Source organism: Gobio gobio, assembly GCF_949357685.1.
Source record: "Gobio gobio genome assembly, chromosome: 5".
Lineage (NCBI taxonomy): Eukaryota > Metazoa > Chordata > Actinopteri > Cypriniformes > Gobionidae > Gobio > Gobio gobio.
Genome location: NC_137101.1, coordinates 20530042 through 20551784, shown reverse-complemented (window position 1 = coordinate 20551784; position 21743 = coordinate 20530042). Strand labels below are relative to the sequence as shown.

Genomic DNA, 21743 nt, shown 5'->3' with positions numbered 1-21743 from the left:
TTTGTTTGGGACTGTTTTGACACGTGTCGATCCCCATAGCAACACAGGCCCTGTTTCCACCTAAGATGCACTTTCAGTGATCAGATCACAAGTGATCATACGTTTGGCTCATACGTTTTTGAACTGAAAACGAGGGCCGTTTTATTAAGTCCAAATACAGTGCAAAACTCTGTTGGGACTGGGAGTGAGTAATTTGTTAAATGTGCTTGCACCTGATTTCTGTTAGATATAGCCTACGCACTTCATTGCTGTTTATACTGGTTAAATGTCACAGGACACTAATAAAATAAACGGGGTATGATGACGTGTAATGGTATAGTAGTGGTGTCCCATTTCTTAGGGGAATATTTTCACCCCTACGCCTTGGCACTCTGTTTCATGAGCCAAGGGGAACGGGTAGGTGTAGGGGAAGGCAAAGGGGTATACAATAGAATTGGGATTGGGCCTAACATGCGTTAGATGAACACCACTTTAGATTTCGTTGAGACCTTCCCTCTTATTTCGTCACGCTACATATCTTTCACGGGAGCGCCAAGTTCGCAGCACAAATACTATTGAATGAACGAATCCATGTTACACAGCTTATGAGCGAGCGGGACAGCAAGCTAATAAAAAGGATGCGGATGGAAACTGCAATTTCGATCGTAATCCATGTTTTGGTACAACGCAACGATGTATGAATACTTTGTTTTGGTGTGCTTTCTCTCAACACGTCCCATAAGGATCACGTGTTAGGTCAGTAGGCGGAGGAGAGTACGCAGTCTTTTGTGGCTGTTCAAATGCATTCAATCATATGAGCGTCTACACTACAAAAGCAATACGGTCTAATCGACTACTTCTGGAAGTGGTCGAAAGTGGACAAGCACAAAACGCTTTAGACTCCGTTTACACATTGTGTCGTCCACTTGTGATCCGATTGACCAAAACGCATCTTAATGGCAGGTGTAAATGGGACCAATGTTTGCACTGTAGCAGAGGTGAATTCACAAATCTACATTCATGAAGACCTCAGGTGTGTCTACTTTCAACGCAAGAATACCAAATCAAAGCGAAAACATTACGTACACTATAAGACCAACAGCATGGAGCCTCCACCCCCCCAATAATTAATGTATTATATTAATATATATGTTAATATGTTGAAGCCACAAACAAGTTTACGACTGTGCAAGCTTCGGGGGTGTTGATCCCTAGAAAGTCTTTGACAAAAATGCGATTTCTCAGCTTTTTGTTCGTAATGGTTTTTATTTATTTATTAATTTTTTTATGAAACTTACACACATTCAAGTTTTGATTAAAAAAATTAAATGAAGCTAGAATATAATTATTTTGTTGTGGTGGTTTAAAAGCAGAAGCTCTGTTCTTTGTTCGTTTTATATATTGACTTATTTTACATACTCGTACAACAAAATATTCTGCGGCCATGAAAGATTTGTGAATGTGATAAAAAATCCTGCCGCTGACTGGCAACTTAAAAACGTTGGCAGGGAAAGAGTTAAAACAATTTGTCAAATAATAAAATAAAGTAATTCATGTTTTAAATGGTAGTTAAGTAGCGATAATTAACTGATAAATCACAATAAAAATAATGTGTGTCAGTAAAATAGTTATTATGAACAATACATTTGAATTAGTGTTTAAAAAAAGCAAGAGCCAGCTGCTTTTCTTTATCCAGTTGCTAATCAAGTTAAATGCCATTTGAAAAGTGATTCATTGGTATTGTTTCATGGCACATTTAACTACATTTGTGATCTGAATATTATGTGTGTGTGTGTGGTTCAGATATACCCTACGTTATGAGGACAAGATGTCCCCACAAAGATGGCAATATCCAAAATCCTAGTCCTTGTGAGGAAATCTTTTTTGGTCACCATGAGAAAAACATCTGTAAAAATGCAGAACGTTTTTTGTGATGGGTATGTTTTGGGGTAGGGTTAATGTAAGGGGATAGAATATACAGTTTGTACAGTATAAAAACCATTACGGTTATCCAAACATGGATTGGAAACCTAATATGTTTGTGTGTGTGTGTGTGTGTGTGTGTGTGTGTGTGTGTGTGTGTGTGTGTGTGTGTGTGTGTGTGTGTGTGTGTGTGTGTGTGTGTGTGTGTGTGTGTGTGTGTGTGTGTGTGTGTTTGTCCATGTGTGTTTTTGTAGGAGGGAGGGGAACTGCAGCCAGAGGTCAAGATCCAGCCCTATAAACTTGACTCATGTACTCTATTTTAGGGCTGCTTGGTGTGTCACTCATTCTGATTGGATGGATACAGTATGTGTTGTGTGTTGAGCCTGATTATTGGTTGTTCATGCGTCTTATCTCGTAGGATGTTTACTTTGTATATTTGTTCCCAATGTGCAATTTGCTTAGACTGGGTAAACCCAGCCTGATCTGCCGGCGATTTGATTTCGCCCTGCAACTCAGTCTGGAAACCTGTACATTAATACTGCTTCTGTTACACTTTTGCGGGAACCAATCACAGACTGGCTTATCCACCTGGCACGCTATTGGCGGGTTTAACAAGATGACGGATAGAGAAGCGATGGGTCGTTGCCCGTTGATCACGCCTCTTGTGGTCTGATTGGTTGAAGGACTATCCAATTGCATACAGAGTCATTTGAATTATGCTCGTTTATCAGGCCTCTTGTGGTCTGATTGGTTGAAGGACTAACAAATTGCGTAGAGTCATTTAATTTATGCTGTTTTTTCACGCCTCTTGTGCAGTTGAAAATACATAGCAGACTCCCCAGACCAATGTTCAATCTTAAATTGAGCTTGGTCTGGTGATAGCCAGACAACAATTCGCTGTGATTGCCTTTTGTCACTAAAATGTGCCTTCATTTTTGTCCCACCTGATGATGTTTATTCTGTGCTTTAAACCAACAGCACCTGTTGCTCTGACCCCTGATCTGTGACCTAAAGTTGTGGACAAATTTGATCTTTGAGGGGTCCATCAAGAGGCCATTAGGCTCAGATTTTAACAACCCACATGGTTTCAGACAGCTGGTCAAGCGATGACATTGTGGCATAAAATGGAACATTGGAATGTTCGCTCTTTCCTGGCTTTGCTGTAAACAAACTATTTTTACTCTAAATTGGTTGACAGTTTATGCAGCGCTCCGTAAAGGTCAGAACTGTAAATACTGTTTTTACAGGGAACAATTGTGTTGTCACCGCTCTAAATGTTTATATTACAGTCTTATAAAGTCATATATTGGGGACATGTCGGTCTAATATGGCCCTGAATACAGAAACACCCCTGACTTCCTCAGGGAGGATAGTTAAAATAGAGAAAGAGGGCAAGAGAAAGCTTGTGTTTTGTGTAGTACAGTCTAAGCTTACATTCATTTGACAGACTATGTTAGCTGTTCAAGCCACTTTATTTCCCTATGCGTCAATTATAAAATAATTGTATTCACTGATTGCAAAGATATTATATATTAACATAAAAATATACTCTACCAGTCAAAGGTTTAGGGTCAGTATGGGGTCAACACAACTGTTTTCAACATTGATAATAAGAAATGTTTCTTGAGCTCCAAATCAGCATATTAGAATAATTTCTGAAGGATCATGTGACACTGAAGACTGGAGTTAATGATGCTGAAAATTCAGCTTTGCCATCACAGGAATAAATGACAGTTTAGAATATATTAAAATAGAAAATATTTATTATAAATTGTAATATGTATTACCGTCTGATCGTATTTTTGACTAATTAAATGCAGAATTGTTGAGTATAAGAGACGCCTTTAAAAATCATCTTATACAGACCCTATATTTTCTGATTATATTCTGATTGTTGTAACAAAAGCAGCTTGTTATGGCCTAAATGCGCTTAAGTTCCCTCTAAGCAGAGATCACAGGAACTGATGTTTTAACCTGTTTCCTAATGTAATTTACAAATATATCTTGAACCGACTCTGAGTACGCAATTTCACAAGGAAATGAAGTTTGGATTCTTAAACGAGTCAAAGTGTTTCCATAAACTATTTGCAGTACGTAATGTTTTACAGCTCGCTGGGTCGCCCTGCCCCCCGTTTCCCTCTCCAGAGGACTTGTAGGGGGAGGGATCAAAGGCGATCTTATCTCAATTTTCCATTCCCTGCTCCAAGTTTCCGTTACTCTTTTTTTTCACCACATCCATTTCCCCCCCAAGCCTTAGCACTATACTTAGAATGTATGTGCTCTGTTTTTATGGCTACTGCATTGGTTATGATCATACTGCTGTTGTAATTTCATAAAGAGAGTTTCATTTGAATTTCATCAGCTAAACTAAACGGGGCTGGCAGCCTTTTTCCCGTTGTCTTGCGTTGTTGAATGAGCCATATTCTGGCACTCGTGATCCATAACAGTGATTAGCTGCAAAGATTCATCTCATCAGAAGGGATTGGAGAGAGGAATTGATTTGGCATAATGCTTGTTTGGGTTTGGTCTGTTTTTTTTGGACAGAAGAGCATTTTAGTACAGGAGCTGCTGTTACAAATCAGATGTGATATTTTACTTTCAAGTTGTTAGCTATGGGCAATACCTTGTCTCTTTTCCGATCCAATAGCACTTACTTTTAAGGTACCTTTTTTGAGATATTGGAAGATATTATAGGTAATAATTTAGCTGAAAATTATTACATTTCTGTTGTTATTTATCATTTATTCATTATTCAAACTTTTTAACTGAAATAAATGCATAATTATTCATATAATTGGTATATTTAATTTATTTATAATTAATTATCGGTTATATAAATATTTTTATTTTTAATTAATTATAATGAATATACAATTTATAAAACACACAAACATGCTGGGTTGTTTTAGCCCATGTTTGGGTCAAATAAGGACAAACCTAACAGCTAGGTTTAAAAATGTAATAAAAAATATAAGCCAATGTTTGGGTTTGTCTATATTTGACCCAAACATGGGTTAAAACAACCTGGCATTTAGTGTAGTTACATTAAACCACTTCAATAAATTTCACATTTATCTACATTGTTTTTCAGTTATGAAAAAAATGGGACGACTGATCTTCTAGATACACCATCAAGGATCAATAATTCATAATTGATCCGCATTTTATTGCAAAAATAAAGTCATAACTATAAATTAACACAAATGGAAGAATGTGAATTATGTACAGCATTTCTTCTTAGGATGCTTTTAAACCGTATTGAAGCAATTCATATTTATGTTTATATTTATGTACAATATTTAGGCACAAATTCAGTAACATGTGACTGGTAGATCAGCGTGAGAGTGTATGAGTGACACATATCCAGGCAGTGCTATTCTTTGATATCTTCATATGGCATAAATATGCTCATGCCAGTCTTGCCTGAAGCAGAGGCCTCTGGTGGTTGGCTCTCATGGCTAAATATACTGCTCCACATGTGGTTTCACTTCTCAGATTACACTGCTTTTTTTCAATAAGGACATTTTCCCACTAGAACCAGCCAAACTCATCGCCCTCCAGCAAGAGGGACTTTTCTGCGGCCCTTATTTTGTGTGTGCGGTAGTGTCTGCTTAATGATGCCGGACATCTCGCATACATTCAACGCACTCTGCTGCCGTGGCTTTGAGTCACACTGTTGAGATTGATAGTGGTGGTAGTGACAAGATAAGAACCTTCACTTACATGACACCATATCCCACCCTTCACACCTCTTTTTCATACCCTCTACCCCTACTGCACTTGTTCTGCTTTGCTTTACAGGGCTCCAATATAGCTATAGTGCCCTTAGATGGAGGCTCCATGCATGGTGTCTGCTCAACAGTTTTAAATTTATGTTGAGTATTTAAAACAGAAGATGGCTGGTCAGCAGGGGGCTAATTTGAGACTGTAGGCGGGGTTAAAAATGAATAAACATTGATCTTATATTAAGCCCCCTTCATCTGTCTTTGGTTAAGGGATCCTATCATGCTCATTTCAAGTTCATAATTTTGTTTATGGGTTCTACTAGAATAAGTTTACATAATTTAATGTTCCAAAAAATAAAAATTTCTTGTAATTTACATTGTTGCAGCACCTGTACTCATCCTCTGTCTGAACGATCGGTTTGAGTTTTGGTTTCATTAAAACCCGCCTTCCAAAAAGCACAGTCTGCTCAGATTGGTCCGCCAGCTCCAGACTGTTGTGATTGGTTTACCGCTTAGAGTGTGTGTCAGAAAAGTAACACCCCTGACCACAACTGGCGAGTATCAGCTCTGGAGGCGCTAGTATAACTAGTGTAGTCAGATAGTGACAGTCAAGGTCAGTCCTCGCCCCCCTTTTTATGCATATGCCTTGGGCGGGAATTATTTAAATTGTGATGTGTACATTCCCGGAAGAAAATCTATCAGTTCATAATCAGTGCTTACTGATATAGAGAATAACTCCCTTTGGCGTGGACTTTGCAGACCTTTTTCATGCTCAAACAGCAACATTACACACTAAAGAAAACAAAAAATATATAATAGGACACCTTTAATATCATAACGAATTAAGAATGACACACTTGATTTTGACTTACCATCATGATGTTCAAAACCTGTATTTTCCACATAACCCATATAAAATCCTCCAGAACGGACCAAAAAAAAAGCACCTTAAAAAAGTACCATAATTGCAGTTGATATGACTTTTGCGCTCTAATAAAAATATTATGAAAAGTCGTTTGGAAATTTAAGAGAATTTTAAGTTGAAAAATCACATTAGCTGTCAAATCTTATTTGCATACTCATCTGCATGCTTAAATTTGAGAACCAATGCTATTTTTATGTCATTTAGATCACAAGTTTGAATATTAATATTTAGAGGTACTGCAAAGAGCATGATTTTCAGTGAATAATTATAAAAATTTCAAATTTAAATGGAATGTTCGTCACAATATTCATACTGTACATATGTTCACACACATGGAATTTGAAATCATACAGTACTGGAACAAAATGAGGGTAAGCGAATTATGACAATTTCCGTTTGTGTGTGTGTGTGTGTGTGTGTGTGTGTGTGTGTGTGTGTGTGTGTGTGTGTGTGTGTGTGTGTGTGTGTGTGTGTGTGTGTGTGTGTGTGTGTGTGTGTGTGTGTGTGTGTGTGTGTGTGTGTGTGTGTGTGTGTGTGTGTGTGTGTGTGTGTGTGTGTGTGTGTGTGTGTGTGTGTGTGTGTGTGAACTATTCGTCTACAAATAAAAGTTTATCAGTTACATCGAGTTTTTCCCTGGTCCAGCTGAATGCTACACTTCACACTTCCACTTGTTAAATCTTTCGGGGACATCAGTGGTACTATGTTTACACCCACACAAACACACATATAAAGGGAAGCATTTATGACTAATCTTACCCAAATATTACATTAAACTGAAATTGAGACCATCTTTTCTTTCCTGTTGTGACATATACAGTATCTAAGAGAGAAAACATATCAAACTTGGAAAAAATTTTAGGATGGTACTTGATTTTATCAATTGAGAATAAATAATTTATAATATAATAAACACTCCCAACATTCCGTAAAAATATGGGAAATATTCGCTTTCGATTTCATGTAGACTTTGTGTGCTTTTCAGTATCATCACCACCATGAGTCATATTGCAATTATTAATTTTTTTCTAATTTTTGTGTTTTTACTGTAAATACAACCAATAAACAAAATAACTGGGAAATGTGCTTGTATGTTAAACATCACAGATCATTGTTTAAAAACAACTAAATCTTATTGGTTCTTTGTGTTCGCAGGGCCCACAAATGGGCGGAACAGATGCAGGAGGAGCTAGTGCAGTTGATCGATGCTGAGAGCGGCATACAAAAACTCAAAGAAGTAAGATCACACAACTGTCTTTCAGCACGCTAAACATGCATATGAATATTTGCTATTCTACCCTGAAAAATCTATTTCATACAGGTTTAGAATGGCATGAACGTGACTAAATGATAACAAAATTAAAATTTTGGCTGAACTTTCCATATACACAGCTTCAAAAGTAGCAAAAGATCAGCATCTCTGTGATCCAGTCTCATCAAAAACTTGTACTGTATGCAATACGGTTTGCCATTCTAAAAAGCTCTTATGTCCAAGGCCAGTGGGCAAAGAATATTTAATGTGGTCAGATAGGTTTACAGTGGGAGAAAGCCAAAGAATTTCCGATCTGCAATGATACATGTGGTCATCTAATGGGGGTCATGAGGTCCAATGATTCCTTTGGTCCAAAGATTTTTGTGATATATACAGGGCTAAGAAATATGGACATTTTGTTTTACATGACCAGGTACACACTAGTGCAGGTCCAATCACAATCCTTTATGGTGTATTTTTTTTTACTGCTAAACAAACTTTAGAGTGAATATCCTAAAAGTTCAGATACTAACATCCTCAAACCTACATGGGATGTTCTGAAAAGCAGAGTTCAAAGTATACATACTGTATACTGTATCTTTTTTATTTACAGTATTTATTGTAACTGTCAGATAAAATACAGGAACCGTTAATATTAATAGAACTTATTATATTTTTTTAACAAATTGTATTTATTATTTAAATTATATGCCAGTATTCTCAAGACATCAGTACTGATGTTTTACAGGGGACCTTCAAACCACTAAATAATTGCCTGTTTGGTTTAGCAGAATCTGAAACTATTCTGAAAATATTCTATAATTCATATACGTTCTTACCAGCTTTACTCTTTTTACACAGTTTTGTCTTGGTTTTTTTTTTATATATTTGACTAATTAAGATTTGCAGGTACATTTTTAGTGAATGCTATGCTGTCTGTCAAGGCAATGACACAACAAGAATTCTGCCTTTTCTTTCTATGTCCTCATAAGTAATGGCTTTTTAGACAAATTTCAGCAAGTAAACCTGAAACCTTAAACCTCTCTCTTTCTCAGATTTTCCTGCAGCTTCAGAGACACTATGTTGTGAAGCAAAACAACGCTCAACAGCTGGTGGCAAAAGCTGCGTTTGAAATTGAAAAACTTCTTGCCAAGCGCTCCAAAGCTCTAGAAGTAAGTATCAAGTATTATGACACTTTATCAACCTAATGTTCAAAAAGTGTCTCACTTTTAAGGCATCTTTCCAGGGTTTTTCCTGCATGGGTAAAAAAAAAAAGGTCTTCGGTGGTGGCGGGCTAACACGTCCATCTGTGTTTTAAAAATCTGCGTGGAAAAAATTAAGTCACTGATTTGAAAAGTTAGTAATAAAATCAACAACCAAGTAACACATTAAACATTACATTGAAAAAGTGGCAGGTCTAATATTTTGCATTTACACTCCAAGACTTAATGAGATCGTTTAAAATACAGAATTAGATTGTTTTGTTACATCCCTTGCTATGGTTACTATCACAGTCAATCGGATTTAGTGGCTCATTTAAATACAGTAGTCAATCCAGAATCTTTGCAATGTGTAATTAGCAGCATGAACTATATATACAGAAAGCAAGCAAAGATCACTTCCATTGTAATTACTGAAGCTGTCAACTACTTCAGTTCAACATGAGGTACACTAGGGCCCTATTTTAATGATCTGAGCGCATGGTCTTAAGCGCATGGCGCAGGTGCACTTAGGGCGTGTCCGAATCCACTTTTGCTAGTTTAACGACGGAAAAAGCGCTTTTGTCTCCCATTCCCTTTAAAAGCCAGTTGTGCTGGCACCATGGCGGATTCGCTATTTACATGGCGGAATTTTCTAACGGAAAGACTGAACGCTTCCTGAGACTGAACGAAAGAGAGGAATTTTAAAATTTTTTGAAAAGTTTTATTTTTAATATTTGGCATGTTTGTGTGCTGCTGCGCGTCCCTGTGTGTGTAATAAGCAGAGTGTACACTCGTTGTGCACCTGCCTATATGCAGTGTTGTCACAGTTACTTTGAAAAAGTAATCTGATTACTGATTACTCCTTTAAAAATTAACTTAGTTACTTTACAGATTACTTGATTTTAAAAGTAACTACGTTAGATTACAAGTTACTTTATTAGTTACATTCAGCAGTTGCCGACAACACCCCTGCCGCCTCAACATAGAAATGACAACCGTTTTTACCAACACTCACTTTATTGGAATCTTTAACAGTAACGTCAACAATGTATCTCCTGACATTTTAAGTTGAAATTAAAAAATATTTCCTGAAAAAAAAAAATTAAATATAATAAAAAATTTAGTAAAGACAGTCTTTCTTAACTTCACTTAATATAAATACTCTCCCGAGACGCAAGAAGAAAGCAAAAATATATATTTGTACTAAGGAAAATGACTAAAATAGTAACTGACAGTGACTTGGATAAATTATTTTAATCTGATTACTGGTTTGGAAATAGTAACGCGTTAGATTACTCTTTACTGGAAAAAAGTAACGCGTTACAGGCATCACTGCCTATATGCGCATATTATTAATGGGCCCTTTAAATAACACAAAAAATACTGCGCTATTGACTTATGACCAGCAGGTTTTTGTTAGTCACTGGTGCAGTCGTCAACAATGTTCCTGAACACACCTCGTTTTCATACCAGCACATCCATGGGCAAACAGATGGGTGTGAGTGCATTTGCTATTTTAACAACGCTGCGCTGGACGTGAAAATAATAACTAGCAAAAAACACTTGCGCCACGCCTGGCATCGCATTGCACCGGGTGTATGATATTATAATAAATGAAGCTGTCTGCGCTGTGCAACGAATCTCTTATCGACATTGTGTTTATACTTTGGTTATAATGAAAGGATTTGCGTGCGCACGGAACTAACTTAAACACATCTGATTGCCCATTGCGTTCATGCGGTCAACAGATACTGTATGTCTGTGATTGGCTACAAAGCTGCAAAAACACATAAATAGAAGGATCATAGATTGCTTACTTAAACGCTCAACAAGCATTTTCGTCACATTAAATGTTCAAACCTTTGGTGGGTCAAATATTCATTTAGGCGGTCGGCAAAAAATTTTCAATGCAGGAAAACACATAGCACATGTGTTTGATTTGATGCTACAATATTTAATCATGTGGATTTCTACTTGTTGATGTGTATTCCGGGTATCATACTAACATAAAGCTCTAGCTATATCAGCAGTATATTTACTGTATAAATTGTGTATATGTAAAATACCCAGATTAAATTAGCCAAAATGAACAGTATACAAACCAATCACTATGAAAAAAATCAAGATAATTAAGCATTAAGGTATTATGTAATCATTTGACATTTCTCCTTATACAGAACCTTTTTGGCATTGTGTTCTTTAAAATTGACTCAAGAACACGGGTTCTATATAGCACTCCACTGAACCTTTTTATTTAACAGTGTGTAGTATGTACTAAGCTAGTGTTCCAAACAAAGCCATTGTTTTTTTTCTGCTCGGGCCAAACCCTTCCAACATTTTATATTGTTAGTAAATTAGATCTGGCAGAAAGATCCAGCTTGGATCGATTTGCATTGATCTAGCTCTGATAAAACCGAGTCCAGAATGTTGGCAGGGCTGCTTCAAGCTGAAAGTTAATTCGTTTGCCAATGCGCTCTGTCCTTTTGATTTTCTTTCTTGATAAACTGTACGCTGTATGCCCTGGAAGGTATGTTTCAAGAGCATTTTCCATTATTGTATGAATAGAAATCATTAGATATGATTATGCTGGCTCATTTTCCCAGACAGTGGAGAAATACCAAATGTTGTGTGTGCTCAAGCAGGGTCAGTCGGTGTTATAAATGTTTAACTCTTGCCCCTGAAGTGCAGGTGATGTATATGTACTGTGTGGAGCTGCTTTTATTGCTGAGCATTAAACACATCGCTGACAGCTCACTCTGATGACTAAATGAAAGTATTGACCTCTCACTCCCTTTCTTTCTCACTGTCCCTTTCCTTTTTTCCTCCTGCTGGCTTTCTACTGTCATGCTTAATTGGTCCGAATTAAGTGTTCTTGTTTTAATGGATATGAAAGCATTAGTGTGCCTCATATGATGGAAATAACTGCTCTTAGGTCATTGGATCTGTAATAGCTGGTTGTGGTCGAGGACAGTTTGGCTGTTTGCTTCTCTGTCCATTTGTGTGTGTGTGTGTGTGTGTGTGTGTGTGTGTGTGTGTGTGTGTGTGTGTGTGTGTGTGTGTGTGTGTGTGTGTGTGTGTGTGTGTGTGTGTGTGTGTGTGTGTGTGTGTGTGTGTGTGTGTGTGTGTGTGTGTGTGTGTGTGTGTGTGTGTGTGTGTGTGTGTGTGTGTGTGTGTGTGTGTGTGTGTGTGTGTGTGTGTGTGTGTTTGGCTGATTGTTTACCTCCAGTCACAATGCCCAAGCTGGACACTGTCCTCATGTCACCTCATAGTCTTTATTCAGTGTTTTCCCTCTGTTGTCCACCAGCACAAACACAAAGACCATCTTGCTTGTTTTTGTGCTTTTCTCTCCTCATCTTTTATCATCACAGTCAGAAGAAAAGATTTGTGTGAGTCAGAATTGTGCTGGTCACATTTTTTTTGCACCCTGCTTATAATTAGAAAATTCACAAGTGCATCAAGTTCGGCAACTCTGGTGAATCAAGAACCAAAAGCATTACATTTAATTTAATTATTAAATGCAGGCTTCCAATTTTGTCGTTAAACATTGAAGTGCATCTGTTTAAAATGTTTCAGATTTTCTGTAGAGTATATTGATTTTATATTTGTGTACTAACTTCTTCCTTCCTTCCTTCCTTCCTTCCTTCCTTCCTTCCTTCCTTCCTTCCTTCCTTCCTTCCTTCCTTCCTTCCTTCCTTCCTTCCTTCCTTCCTTCCTTCCTTCCTTCCTTCCTTCCTTCCTTCCTTCCTTCCTTCCTTCCTTCCTTCCTTCCTTCCTTCCTTCCTTCCTTCCTTCCTTCCTTCCTTCCTTCCTTCCTTCCTTCCTTCCTTCCTTCCTTCCTTCCTTCCTTCCTTCCTTCCTTCCTTCCTTCCTTCCTTCCTTCCTTCCTTCCTTCCTTCCTTCCTTCCTTCCTTCCTTCCTTCCTTACTTACTTAAGAAACATTTCTTGTATTATCATTGTTGAAAACAGTGCTTAAAGGTATAGTTCACCCAAAAATGAAAATTAGCCCATGATTTACTTACCCTCTCAAGCCATTATAGCAGTAATAGTTGTTCTGTTTTTGAAGTCCATAAAAAAATGCATCTGTCCGGCTCCGGGGTGTTAATAAAGGCCTTCTAAAGCGAATCGATGTGTTTGTTGTTAAAACTTTATAAAGTAAATTTTGGGCCGACCGCCTTCCGTGTTCAATTTATGGAAAAAGTGTTGAAAGGTCCTCTGCCGATCGAAAAACTCGACCAGGTACGCTCGTCATGACGTCATGTACGCATCTTGAGTTTCACTTTCAACTTTCAACACTTTTCCATGGAAGGCAATCGGCTGGAACTTTACTTGATAAAGTTTTAAATATGGATATTTTTCTAGCACAAACGCATCAATTCGCAAATTTTTGTCCACACTGATTCATGGCCGTGCATGTTCAAATAGGTTAGACACACAACATAGTTTCTTAAAAGCTTAAGAGTACAAATAATTAAATGAGATATTATTATTATAATATTTTTTTTTTATAGATGGACAGCATCTCATCTTAGCAGGCTTTTTTAGCAGGTGTTTAGCCTTTAATTCATTCAGCTTTGGGAAAAAAAAATGTATGGAGTAGCTCATATTTCAGTAAATTGCATAACAGTGTGTGAACCTGTTGCCAGGGAGAAGAGCAGATCTAGACTTTTTTTGTCAGATAATCCCTCTCTCGCCAGTCAGCACACACACCTATGTCAAATCTTGACTTGTGTTCCCTTTTCTGACAACCGTTTCTTGTATCTACTGTGCTTTATGTACAGTAAATGAATCAGTTTGTTATTGTGGCATCTGCTTCTAAATGGCAGGTAAAACAAGACGCACTCTAATTGGTTGCATTGCACATCAGTCGACGGTCTCTTCTTGTCTAACTGAGCTGAATCATCCCCAACTCATTGCTCGGCTGTTGCCTCCAAGAAACTTTCTACTAAATAAGTGCTTTTCCCAGAGAACTGCGGATTGGCCTCTTATTCCACCACAGGAAGTCAGCTGTCACTGTGACGATGAGCATATCTTGCCGATCATGTGGTGCTGTTCAGGTTCCTGTTGTTTTTTCCTGAGTGACCCCCTCGGGCACAGGATGACCACGGATCATGCCTTGTGCTAATCAATATCTGCTGGATCAGATTTGACTGATCTCGAGGCCAAACGTGACTGTGGGATGCTGTGGTTGGATTAGACTGATTGATTGATTGGCAGCTCAGTTAAGTTGATCAGCGGGTGTCTTTAATTTGGAGCCATCCATCAGCAGCTGTCTGCGTAGTCGATGCGAGTTAACGGAGGTTGCTTGACGTGCGGCCGGGATGCCGTGTTGTCTAACAGGAAACTGAAGGTGGTGGCTGCTGATGGATACAGTGTTTTCTTTAACGTCAATCAAATCATGTAAACAGCAAAAATGTCTCACTCTTGCCATTCTCTCTCTCTCTCTCCCTTGACTTTATTCCAATTACAGCAATTGAACCTATTAAAATGAACCTTGTCTCCTTGTCAGTCACTTGTTTCTTCCCGCTCCCTCACTCTCTCTGTCTCTTTCTCTATCTCTATCTCACTATCGCACTCTCTCTCTCTCTCCAGCTGTTTTCTGGACTTTGTTGGAAATCCAACACTTTTTTTTTATCCTGCTGACCTCCCTTTACACAAATGAAGTACACAATATTATACAACATAACATTTACCTATCGTGAAATGTCGGTACATTTGGCCTTAAAATGTTCGTTTTGGACATTGTAGTGTCGTTAAACTCAAGCATTCAACACTGTTACCAGTAAATCAGTAAATACAAATCAGCATTTAGGTCTAAACTTTCTAGCGCACCTTTATTTTTTTTATTAATTAATGAATTTGTTTGTTTATTTATCTATGTATTTCATATAATTTATACAATCTCTAATAGTTTCTATTTTATTTTGACCTTTATCACACAAAGTGTGGTTTTAAACTACATTTGGATGTCTAAAATTTTGATAACAGGGTTGCAAATATTGCAAACCTGATATAAATTAATAGAAAATAAAACGAATAAACCGCTAATAAAATATTTATTTTGCCCTCTTGATGTTGATTTTTTGAATGTTAAGTACCTTCTATATATGTACAGTATATATCAATCAAACTAAAGTGGACTATATCTCTATCCATATATCCTTCAAAATTGACAAATTCATCTCACATTTTTCTGTAATTAATCACAATTTAATTTTGATTAAAAACTGTTTTTAAAGGCCCACTGACTTTTGAAACAGCCAATAGCGTTTCGTTAATATCCCAGTTTGACTAGAGCCTTTCTGTTTGGTTAAGCCAGAGTTTCCTCCTAATCTCTAACCGTTTATCATCATTTATCCTCAACTGAAAGAATATTTACACTGTCTGAATCGTTTCATATCGCATGTATAGTGCACTATGCGCCATTCACCATGTAGAAATTAGTAAATGTGTGAACAGCTGACCGATTTAAGCCGCAGCTTCAGCGTCTATTTATAGTGTAGGGGGCGGGCGCTTCAGATTCTAGAGACCATTTGATTGGACAGAAGATTTGATGAGAAAGTGAAGTCTGCGATGATGTCATCAAAATCTGTGATCCATTTTAACGGAAGTGAGAGACTGTAAGTTTTTAATGCTTATATCTCCTAAATGCGAATTTTGTAATTGTTTTGGAACACACCAGCTTATTCATAACCTTAAGGCTAACATAGTCATAATAAAAGCTAAAAAACTTCCATTTTGATTTCAGGGGGACTTTAATATTTTTATACTGTAATAGTTTCACAGTTACTCTCCAAAAAAATGTAGAAACAACTTAAAGACAGTATATTTTAAATATTTGTTGTAATGGCATCTGTTTATGAATAAAGGCCAGTATCAATGATACTGATACTGATGTCTCTATGAAATGGATTTTTATTTAAACATTAATGATAGACATTCAGCATTACAGTATAATTGAAAGCTATATCAATTTAAAAAAATTACTTTTAATTTAAGTGAACTTAAAACAATCTTCACATAAACCCATTGTAATAAATGTCATATTTACCTGTGTCTAACGGGTAGGAAATATAGAGAAATGGAATAAATTTATCAAACATAAATAATAAATTAAATATAGATGAATCCTTATTAACGCTACAATTTTCTTTGTCATCTTGTCCTTTGATTAACATTAATGATCACCACAGCCAGGGCCGGATTAACAATTTCCTGTGCCCTGGGCAACAAGACTCAAGGGCCCCCCTGCCCCTGCCCCAAAGCAACAATCGCAAAGTCGCTATCAGCAAGAGCATATAGCCTATACTTCTATACTAACAAATCAGGCTTCTGCAATGCTCAGTGGAGATGTATGTAATAGCCTCAGCATAAAGTGCATTCAAGAGACAGAACACTAATGATGCACTAATGTTTAACATAACTTTTTACAATTAATCTTTCACAGAACTTAGTGGCTGCTCCAGAGTAATTATTAAATGTTTCAATATAGCCAATCAACCTATATTTTGACTGCAACAGTGAAATAAAGCAGACAGCTAGGGAAGCCTTATCCTAAAACCAGAGATTTTGTATTCCTAAAATGCTACAATGTGAAATTGTGGCTATTTTTGGAATATGTTTCATAATGTCGACTAATTTCAATTCCTTTTTTCTTTTACATTTTCTTTTAGCGCTCCTGCTTAAATTTCAGACAGTGTTGACTGATTGGGTCGATGATTCCAAGCCCAAAAGCTCACTAAAACCCACCCAATTCAAGAAAAAAACACCCAAAATTTGAACTGCCAAAATAATTTGATATAATTTTATTGCCATGTCAATCAAGGCTGATTAGCACCATTTTATCTCCTTAAAACAAAATAATGATGTAAAAATAAAAAATAAATCCCAGGAAAATGGATCAAAACAGGGCATTCAAAAACAGTGATGCATGACATGGAAAAACACATGCATCATTTTCAAATGTCAACAGTAAGAATAAACTAATTTAAGTGCAAAAAGTGCCCAATATAATCAGAATAAACAATGTAATTAGCGGGCATTTCGCACACATTACTGCACACACCACAGCCAAAATGTGAGCTGTGAAAAGAAAATAGAACATAACGCAGATAACGCGAGAAAATAGAACATAACGCAGAACTTAACACAGTCAAAATGGATTAATCGTTGATTCAAACCTCTTCAGCAGCTGTTGGGACGAGTAGAGCGCAGTCTAGACGCTTTAAGAGGTGCAGATGTCCTGATCAGGCCAGTGTGCACACCATGATGCTCAGGAGTCATATAAGTTACGAGCCTATTCGATTTCAATTCAAGTCATTCAACCTCTTGGAGTTAGTTATATGTATAAAGAGTCTTTGAGTCACAGGTGTAATCCACGTTTTGAGAGTTGCAACCCTCTCCCACTCATTACTGTAGATAACTTACTGTATATTTATGCCACTTTGGCATAGCGATCATTTGATATCCAGCGACAATTTCGCGCTGAAAACCTGTCATGAATGAGCGCGAGTCGCGACTCGCTGCTGATCGCTGATTGGCTGAAAGTGCGTGCTCGTCAGCGACGTCAACACCAACGCCAGCTTGACTCTACGCTGAACCGGTGTGTGTCATGATGATGCACACTTGAGTTTGTTATTAACCAATTAGACTATACAATTTAGATGTTTGAAAACCACCAAACTGACCCCAAACCAACCCAAAATTTTGTCCACCTGCCCAAACCCGTTTTTAACCGCACAATAAAATTCAAAACCGCCCAATCTGGCAACACTGATTTCAGAGTGTCAAGTCACGTGATTCGACTTGACAGCTCGTCCTCGCTCGCTGCACAGCAGCGCAAGAAGCTACAGACACTGTTTTTTTACGTGATTTAACATATGTTGATCGAACGGGTTGCAAAAATATAATTAGGAAAGTAAGGATTGCGTTTATAACATGATCTAACATAATATTTGACAGTGCCCAGGGCCCCTTAGATGTCCTGTGCCCCTGGGCAAGTGACCAGTTGCCCTAATGGTTAATCCGGCCCTGATCACAGCAACTGGTTTATTAGGCTGCTGTGACTTTAAGATCTGACACTGCCCAACATAACACGGATCTGACGCGCATCTCATTTTCTCACAACTCTTTAAGTTCATTTAAGACGGTATTTAACTAATTTAAGACTGCTCTTATAAGAATACTCGACAAAACGTGCATTTTGGCATACTTGTGTGTGTGTTATTGTTCCTTCAAGCGAGAAAGAGAACTCCATTCTGGTGCGCTGTCTGTGCACGATACTGGCGTGCATCTTGTGTTGTGTGTGTGTCACATAGACAGGATATTCACAGCAGTGCATTCTCTTTTGTCTTATCAAGCTTAAATCGTTTAAAAGCATTTGCATGAATAAGAGCGTGATAATATAATGTAATGCTAGCCAAAGGATGACAGAAAAAAACAGATGGTGCATTAATTGTGTTAAATATTTTTGCGTTTAAAGCATGCTAACGTTAATGCACTAATTTTGACAGCACTAATATATACTTTATATACAGTCCATTTTAGTTTCATTGATCTTTTTTTTCCCCTCAACACCTACTTTTTGTCATGAATGTGTCTACGGTGCTTTAAAGTTCTGTCTAGGTGGGGAGCTCAACATTTTGGAACCGATCCAGTGTGTGTACTGTGTGTATGGTAATTCAAAGTATCTGCTTGTCTTTTTAGAAAGAAAGAGGTTATTTCACCATGATCTGAGAGCCCTTCTGCTAAATGCTGCATCAAAAGAAAGAAAAATGAAAAGCATGACAGAGAGATACACACTGAGGAAAGAGCCACTTGCATCCATCAAAAGGGAAAGAACAGATGGAAAGGAAGGGTGTTTGTTTGCTCTCTGTTTGATGTTGCAGATAAAACAGCACCATCCAGCTCAGTCGTTCTATGCGCTGATTCTTAGACAGCTAAATATCATTAGAGCATCTGGAAACTAGATTGCAGACTCTCATGGGCCAATACTGTACACACTATATTTATCTCCAGGAGCCCTTTCCCTCTCCTCTCTGCACTCGTTTCTTATCCTATCAGTCTTTCGATGACATGCAGTGAAGGGCCAGAGAGCGTCACGATAACATCAGTAAACAGCACTTGGTTGTTTTGCACAGTTTTTAATGATGTACAGTTCACTCCAGTACTGAGAAAAGGTGTGCTATTAAGCAATGAGAGGTCTTTCTTTATAGAACTACCCCCTTCCTACTGTTGTTGTTTAAGTAATAAATTATTCAGCTTTTTGCCTTCTATTTCTCTTGATGGAGGCCATCTATATATATATATATATATATATATATATATATATATATATATATATATATATATATATATATATATATATATATATATATATATATATATATATATATATATATATATATATATATACAGCATAAATACACCGATCAGGCATAACATTATGACCACTGAGAGGTGAAGTGAATAACACTGATTATCTCTTCATCACGGCACCTGGGGTGGGTAGGATATATTAGACAGCAAGTGAACATTTTGTCCTCAAAGTTGACGTGTTCGAAGCAGGAAAAATGGGCAAGCGTAAGGATTTGAACGAGTTTGACAAGGGCCAAATTGTGATGGCTAGACGACTGGGTCAGAGCCTCTCTAAAACTGCAGCTCTTGTGGGGTGTTCACGGTCTGCAGTGGTCAGTATCTATCAAAAGTGGTCTGAGTGGTGAACCGGTGACAGGGTCATGGGCGGCCAAGGCTCACATGATGCACGTGGGGAACGAAGGGCTGGCCCGTGTGGTCCAATCAAAAAGACGAGCTACTGTAGCTCAAAGTTAATGCTGGTTCTGATAGAAAGGTGTCAGAATACACAGTGCATCGCAGTTTGTTGTGTATGGGGCTGCACGAATGGGGCTGCACACATACCACCTACCTAAGAATTGTTGCAGACCATGAACACCCTTTCATGGAAACAGTATTCCCTGGTTGCTGTGGCCTCTTTCAGCAGGATACTGCGCCCTGCCACAAAGCAAAAGTGGTTCTGGAATGGTTTGAGAAGCACAACAACGAGTTTGAGGTGTTGACTTGATGAACAAACAAGTCTGATCCATGGAGGCCCCACGTTGCAACTTACAGGACCTTAAAGATTTGCTGCTAACATCTTAGTCCCAGATACCACAGCACACCTTCAGGGGTCTAGTGGAGTCCATGCCTTGACGGGTAAGAGCTGTTTTGCTAGTAAAAGGGTGACCAACACAATATTAGTCATAATGTTATTCCTGATCAGTGTGTGTGTGTGTATACATACAGTATATATATACTTTATATTAGGGGTGTGACGAGACACTTTGCTCACGAGGCGAGTCATGAGATTGTATTTTAAAGGCAAAAAAGATTTTTAAAAATCCTCAATGACAAAATTCATGACTGAAAAAATTGTCTGCAGGTGCATTTTAAAAATGTTTTAATAAGTAATCTTGTAGTGAATTTCATTTCAGTTATACTTTCTGAGTATGAATTATCATATGCATTTAAGGACAACAATATACACGCACTGTAAAAGGTTTTGCTACAAACTTAACTGACTGGCTTCTCCCCTGTATGATTTCACACGACTCTCTTCAGACCTTACTGTACAGAAATGATGAGCTTCCAGAACTTCTGATTGAGGCTGTGTGTGACCTCCTAATTGAACTCCTATTCACAAATTGAACATAGAAACAGTATAAATAACACAAATAAATAACGTCAAATAAATAAATAATTATACGTTTTATAACTGCAAGCAATAAGTGCAACCAAAATCAAAGTTCTCTCTCAATATTCAAAGTGCAAACAGAGACAAAAGCTAAGAGGTGGTTACAACAGCCCAGCCTAAGATAGCTTTGATATTAGGAGACAGGCTATTGTATGTAGCCTAATTTGCAGTTTACTTTAGCTTTAGAATTCGCGATTGCATGTTCTCTGTGTATGGAAAGCGGTGGTGCTGAGTGTGAATTCTACATAAGATAAGACATTTATCAGTGGCATGGGTACCGTACGGAAAAAATACGCATTGCAGAGTACGTGTGAAACAGGTGTCAGGCTCTTATGCGCAGTGAATCCTCCGCCATGGTCTTGTCAATCATCTCGCCTTACTCTCGTCGCGTAATCAGTGAATTGTGATTCATACTGCACTGTGTGCGACTCTGTCTGCAGTTTACAATGGAAGTGACTGTTATCCAACTGAATTAAATGGTTTTTATAGGCAGCGGTGGCATATTCATGGCGATATCGCGAGACAATTTTCACCTCGATATTTATATATATATACTGTATATAAAAGAATATACGTCGCATTGTATTGTAGCACCTAATGTAACCTATTCTTCCATCCCAACAATGGTTGTAGTCTTACTCAATATCTGTGAAAGTCTAGACTGACTGATTAGATTTTAGGAAGGAGAACGGCACCTTGGGAAATGTACTGAATTAGTCCCTCATTGTAATGGGGTAGAGTGAGGACTTGAAGGACAGACAAAGGGTATGACGTCAGACTACAATACCCATAAGAATCCAGTGCTTCTCAGAGGACGAACAGCTGTCAGAGGTGCCACATGTCAAATAACTGAACTAATTGAGCAGCATAAATGACTGTGACTTCCATAACAACTCAGGAAATGGGAAGAGCCCTTTTTTGTCTTGATGTTCTCAATAGCATATGTACTGTCTGTTGGAACTCTCATATCGGTCACTAGCAAAACATTCATAG

At 37.7% G+C, this 21743-nt stretch overlaps 1 protein-coding gene across 1 annotated transcript in view; it reads left to right on the top strand.

Annotated features, from left to right (window-relative positions):
• Positions 1-21743, top strand: part of cacna2d1a (calcium channel, voltage-dependent, alpha 2/delta subunit 1a) — a 101713-nt gene that overhangs the window by 17476 nt on the left and 62494 nt on the right. Inside the window, exons 2-3 of the mRNA XM_079817221.1 lie at positions 7705-7786; positions 8857-8973. Coding sequence (XP_079673347.1) covers positions 7705-7786; positions 8857-8973 — 199 coding nt within the window. The remainder of the gene's footprint in view (positions 1-7704; positions 7787-8856; positions 8974-21743) is intronic.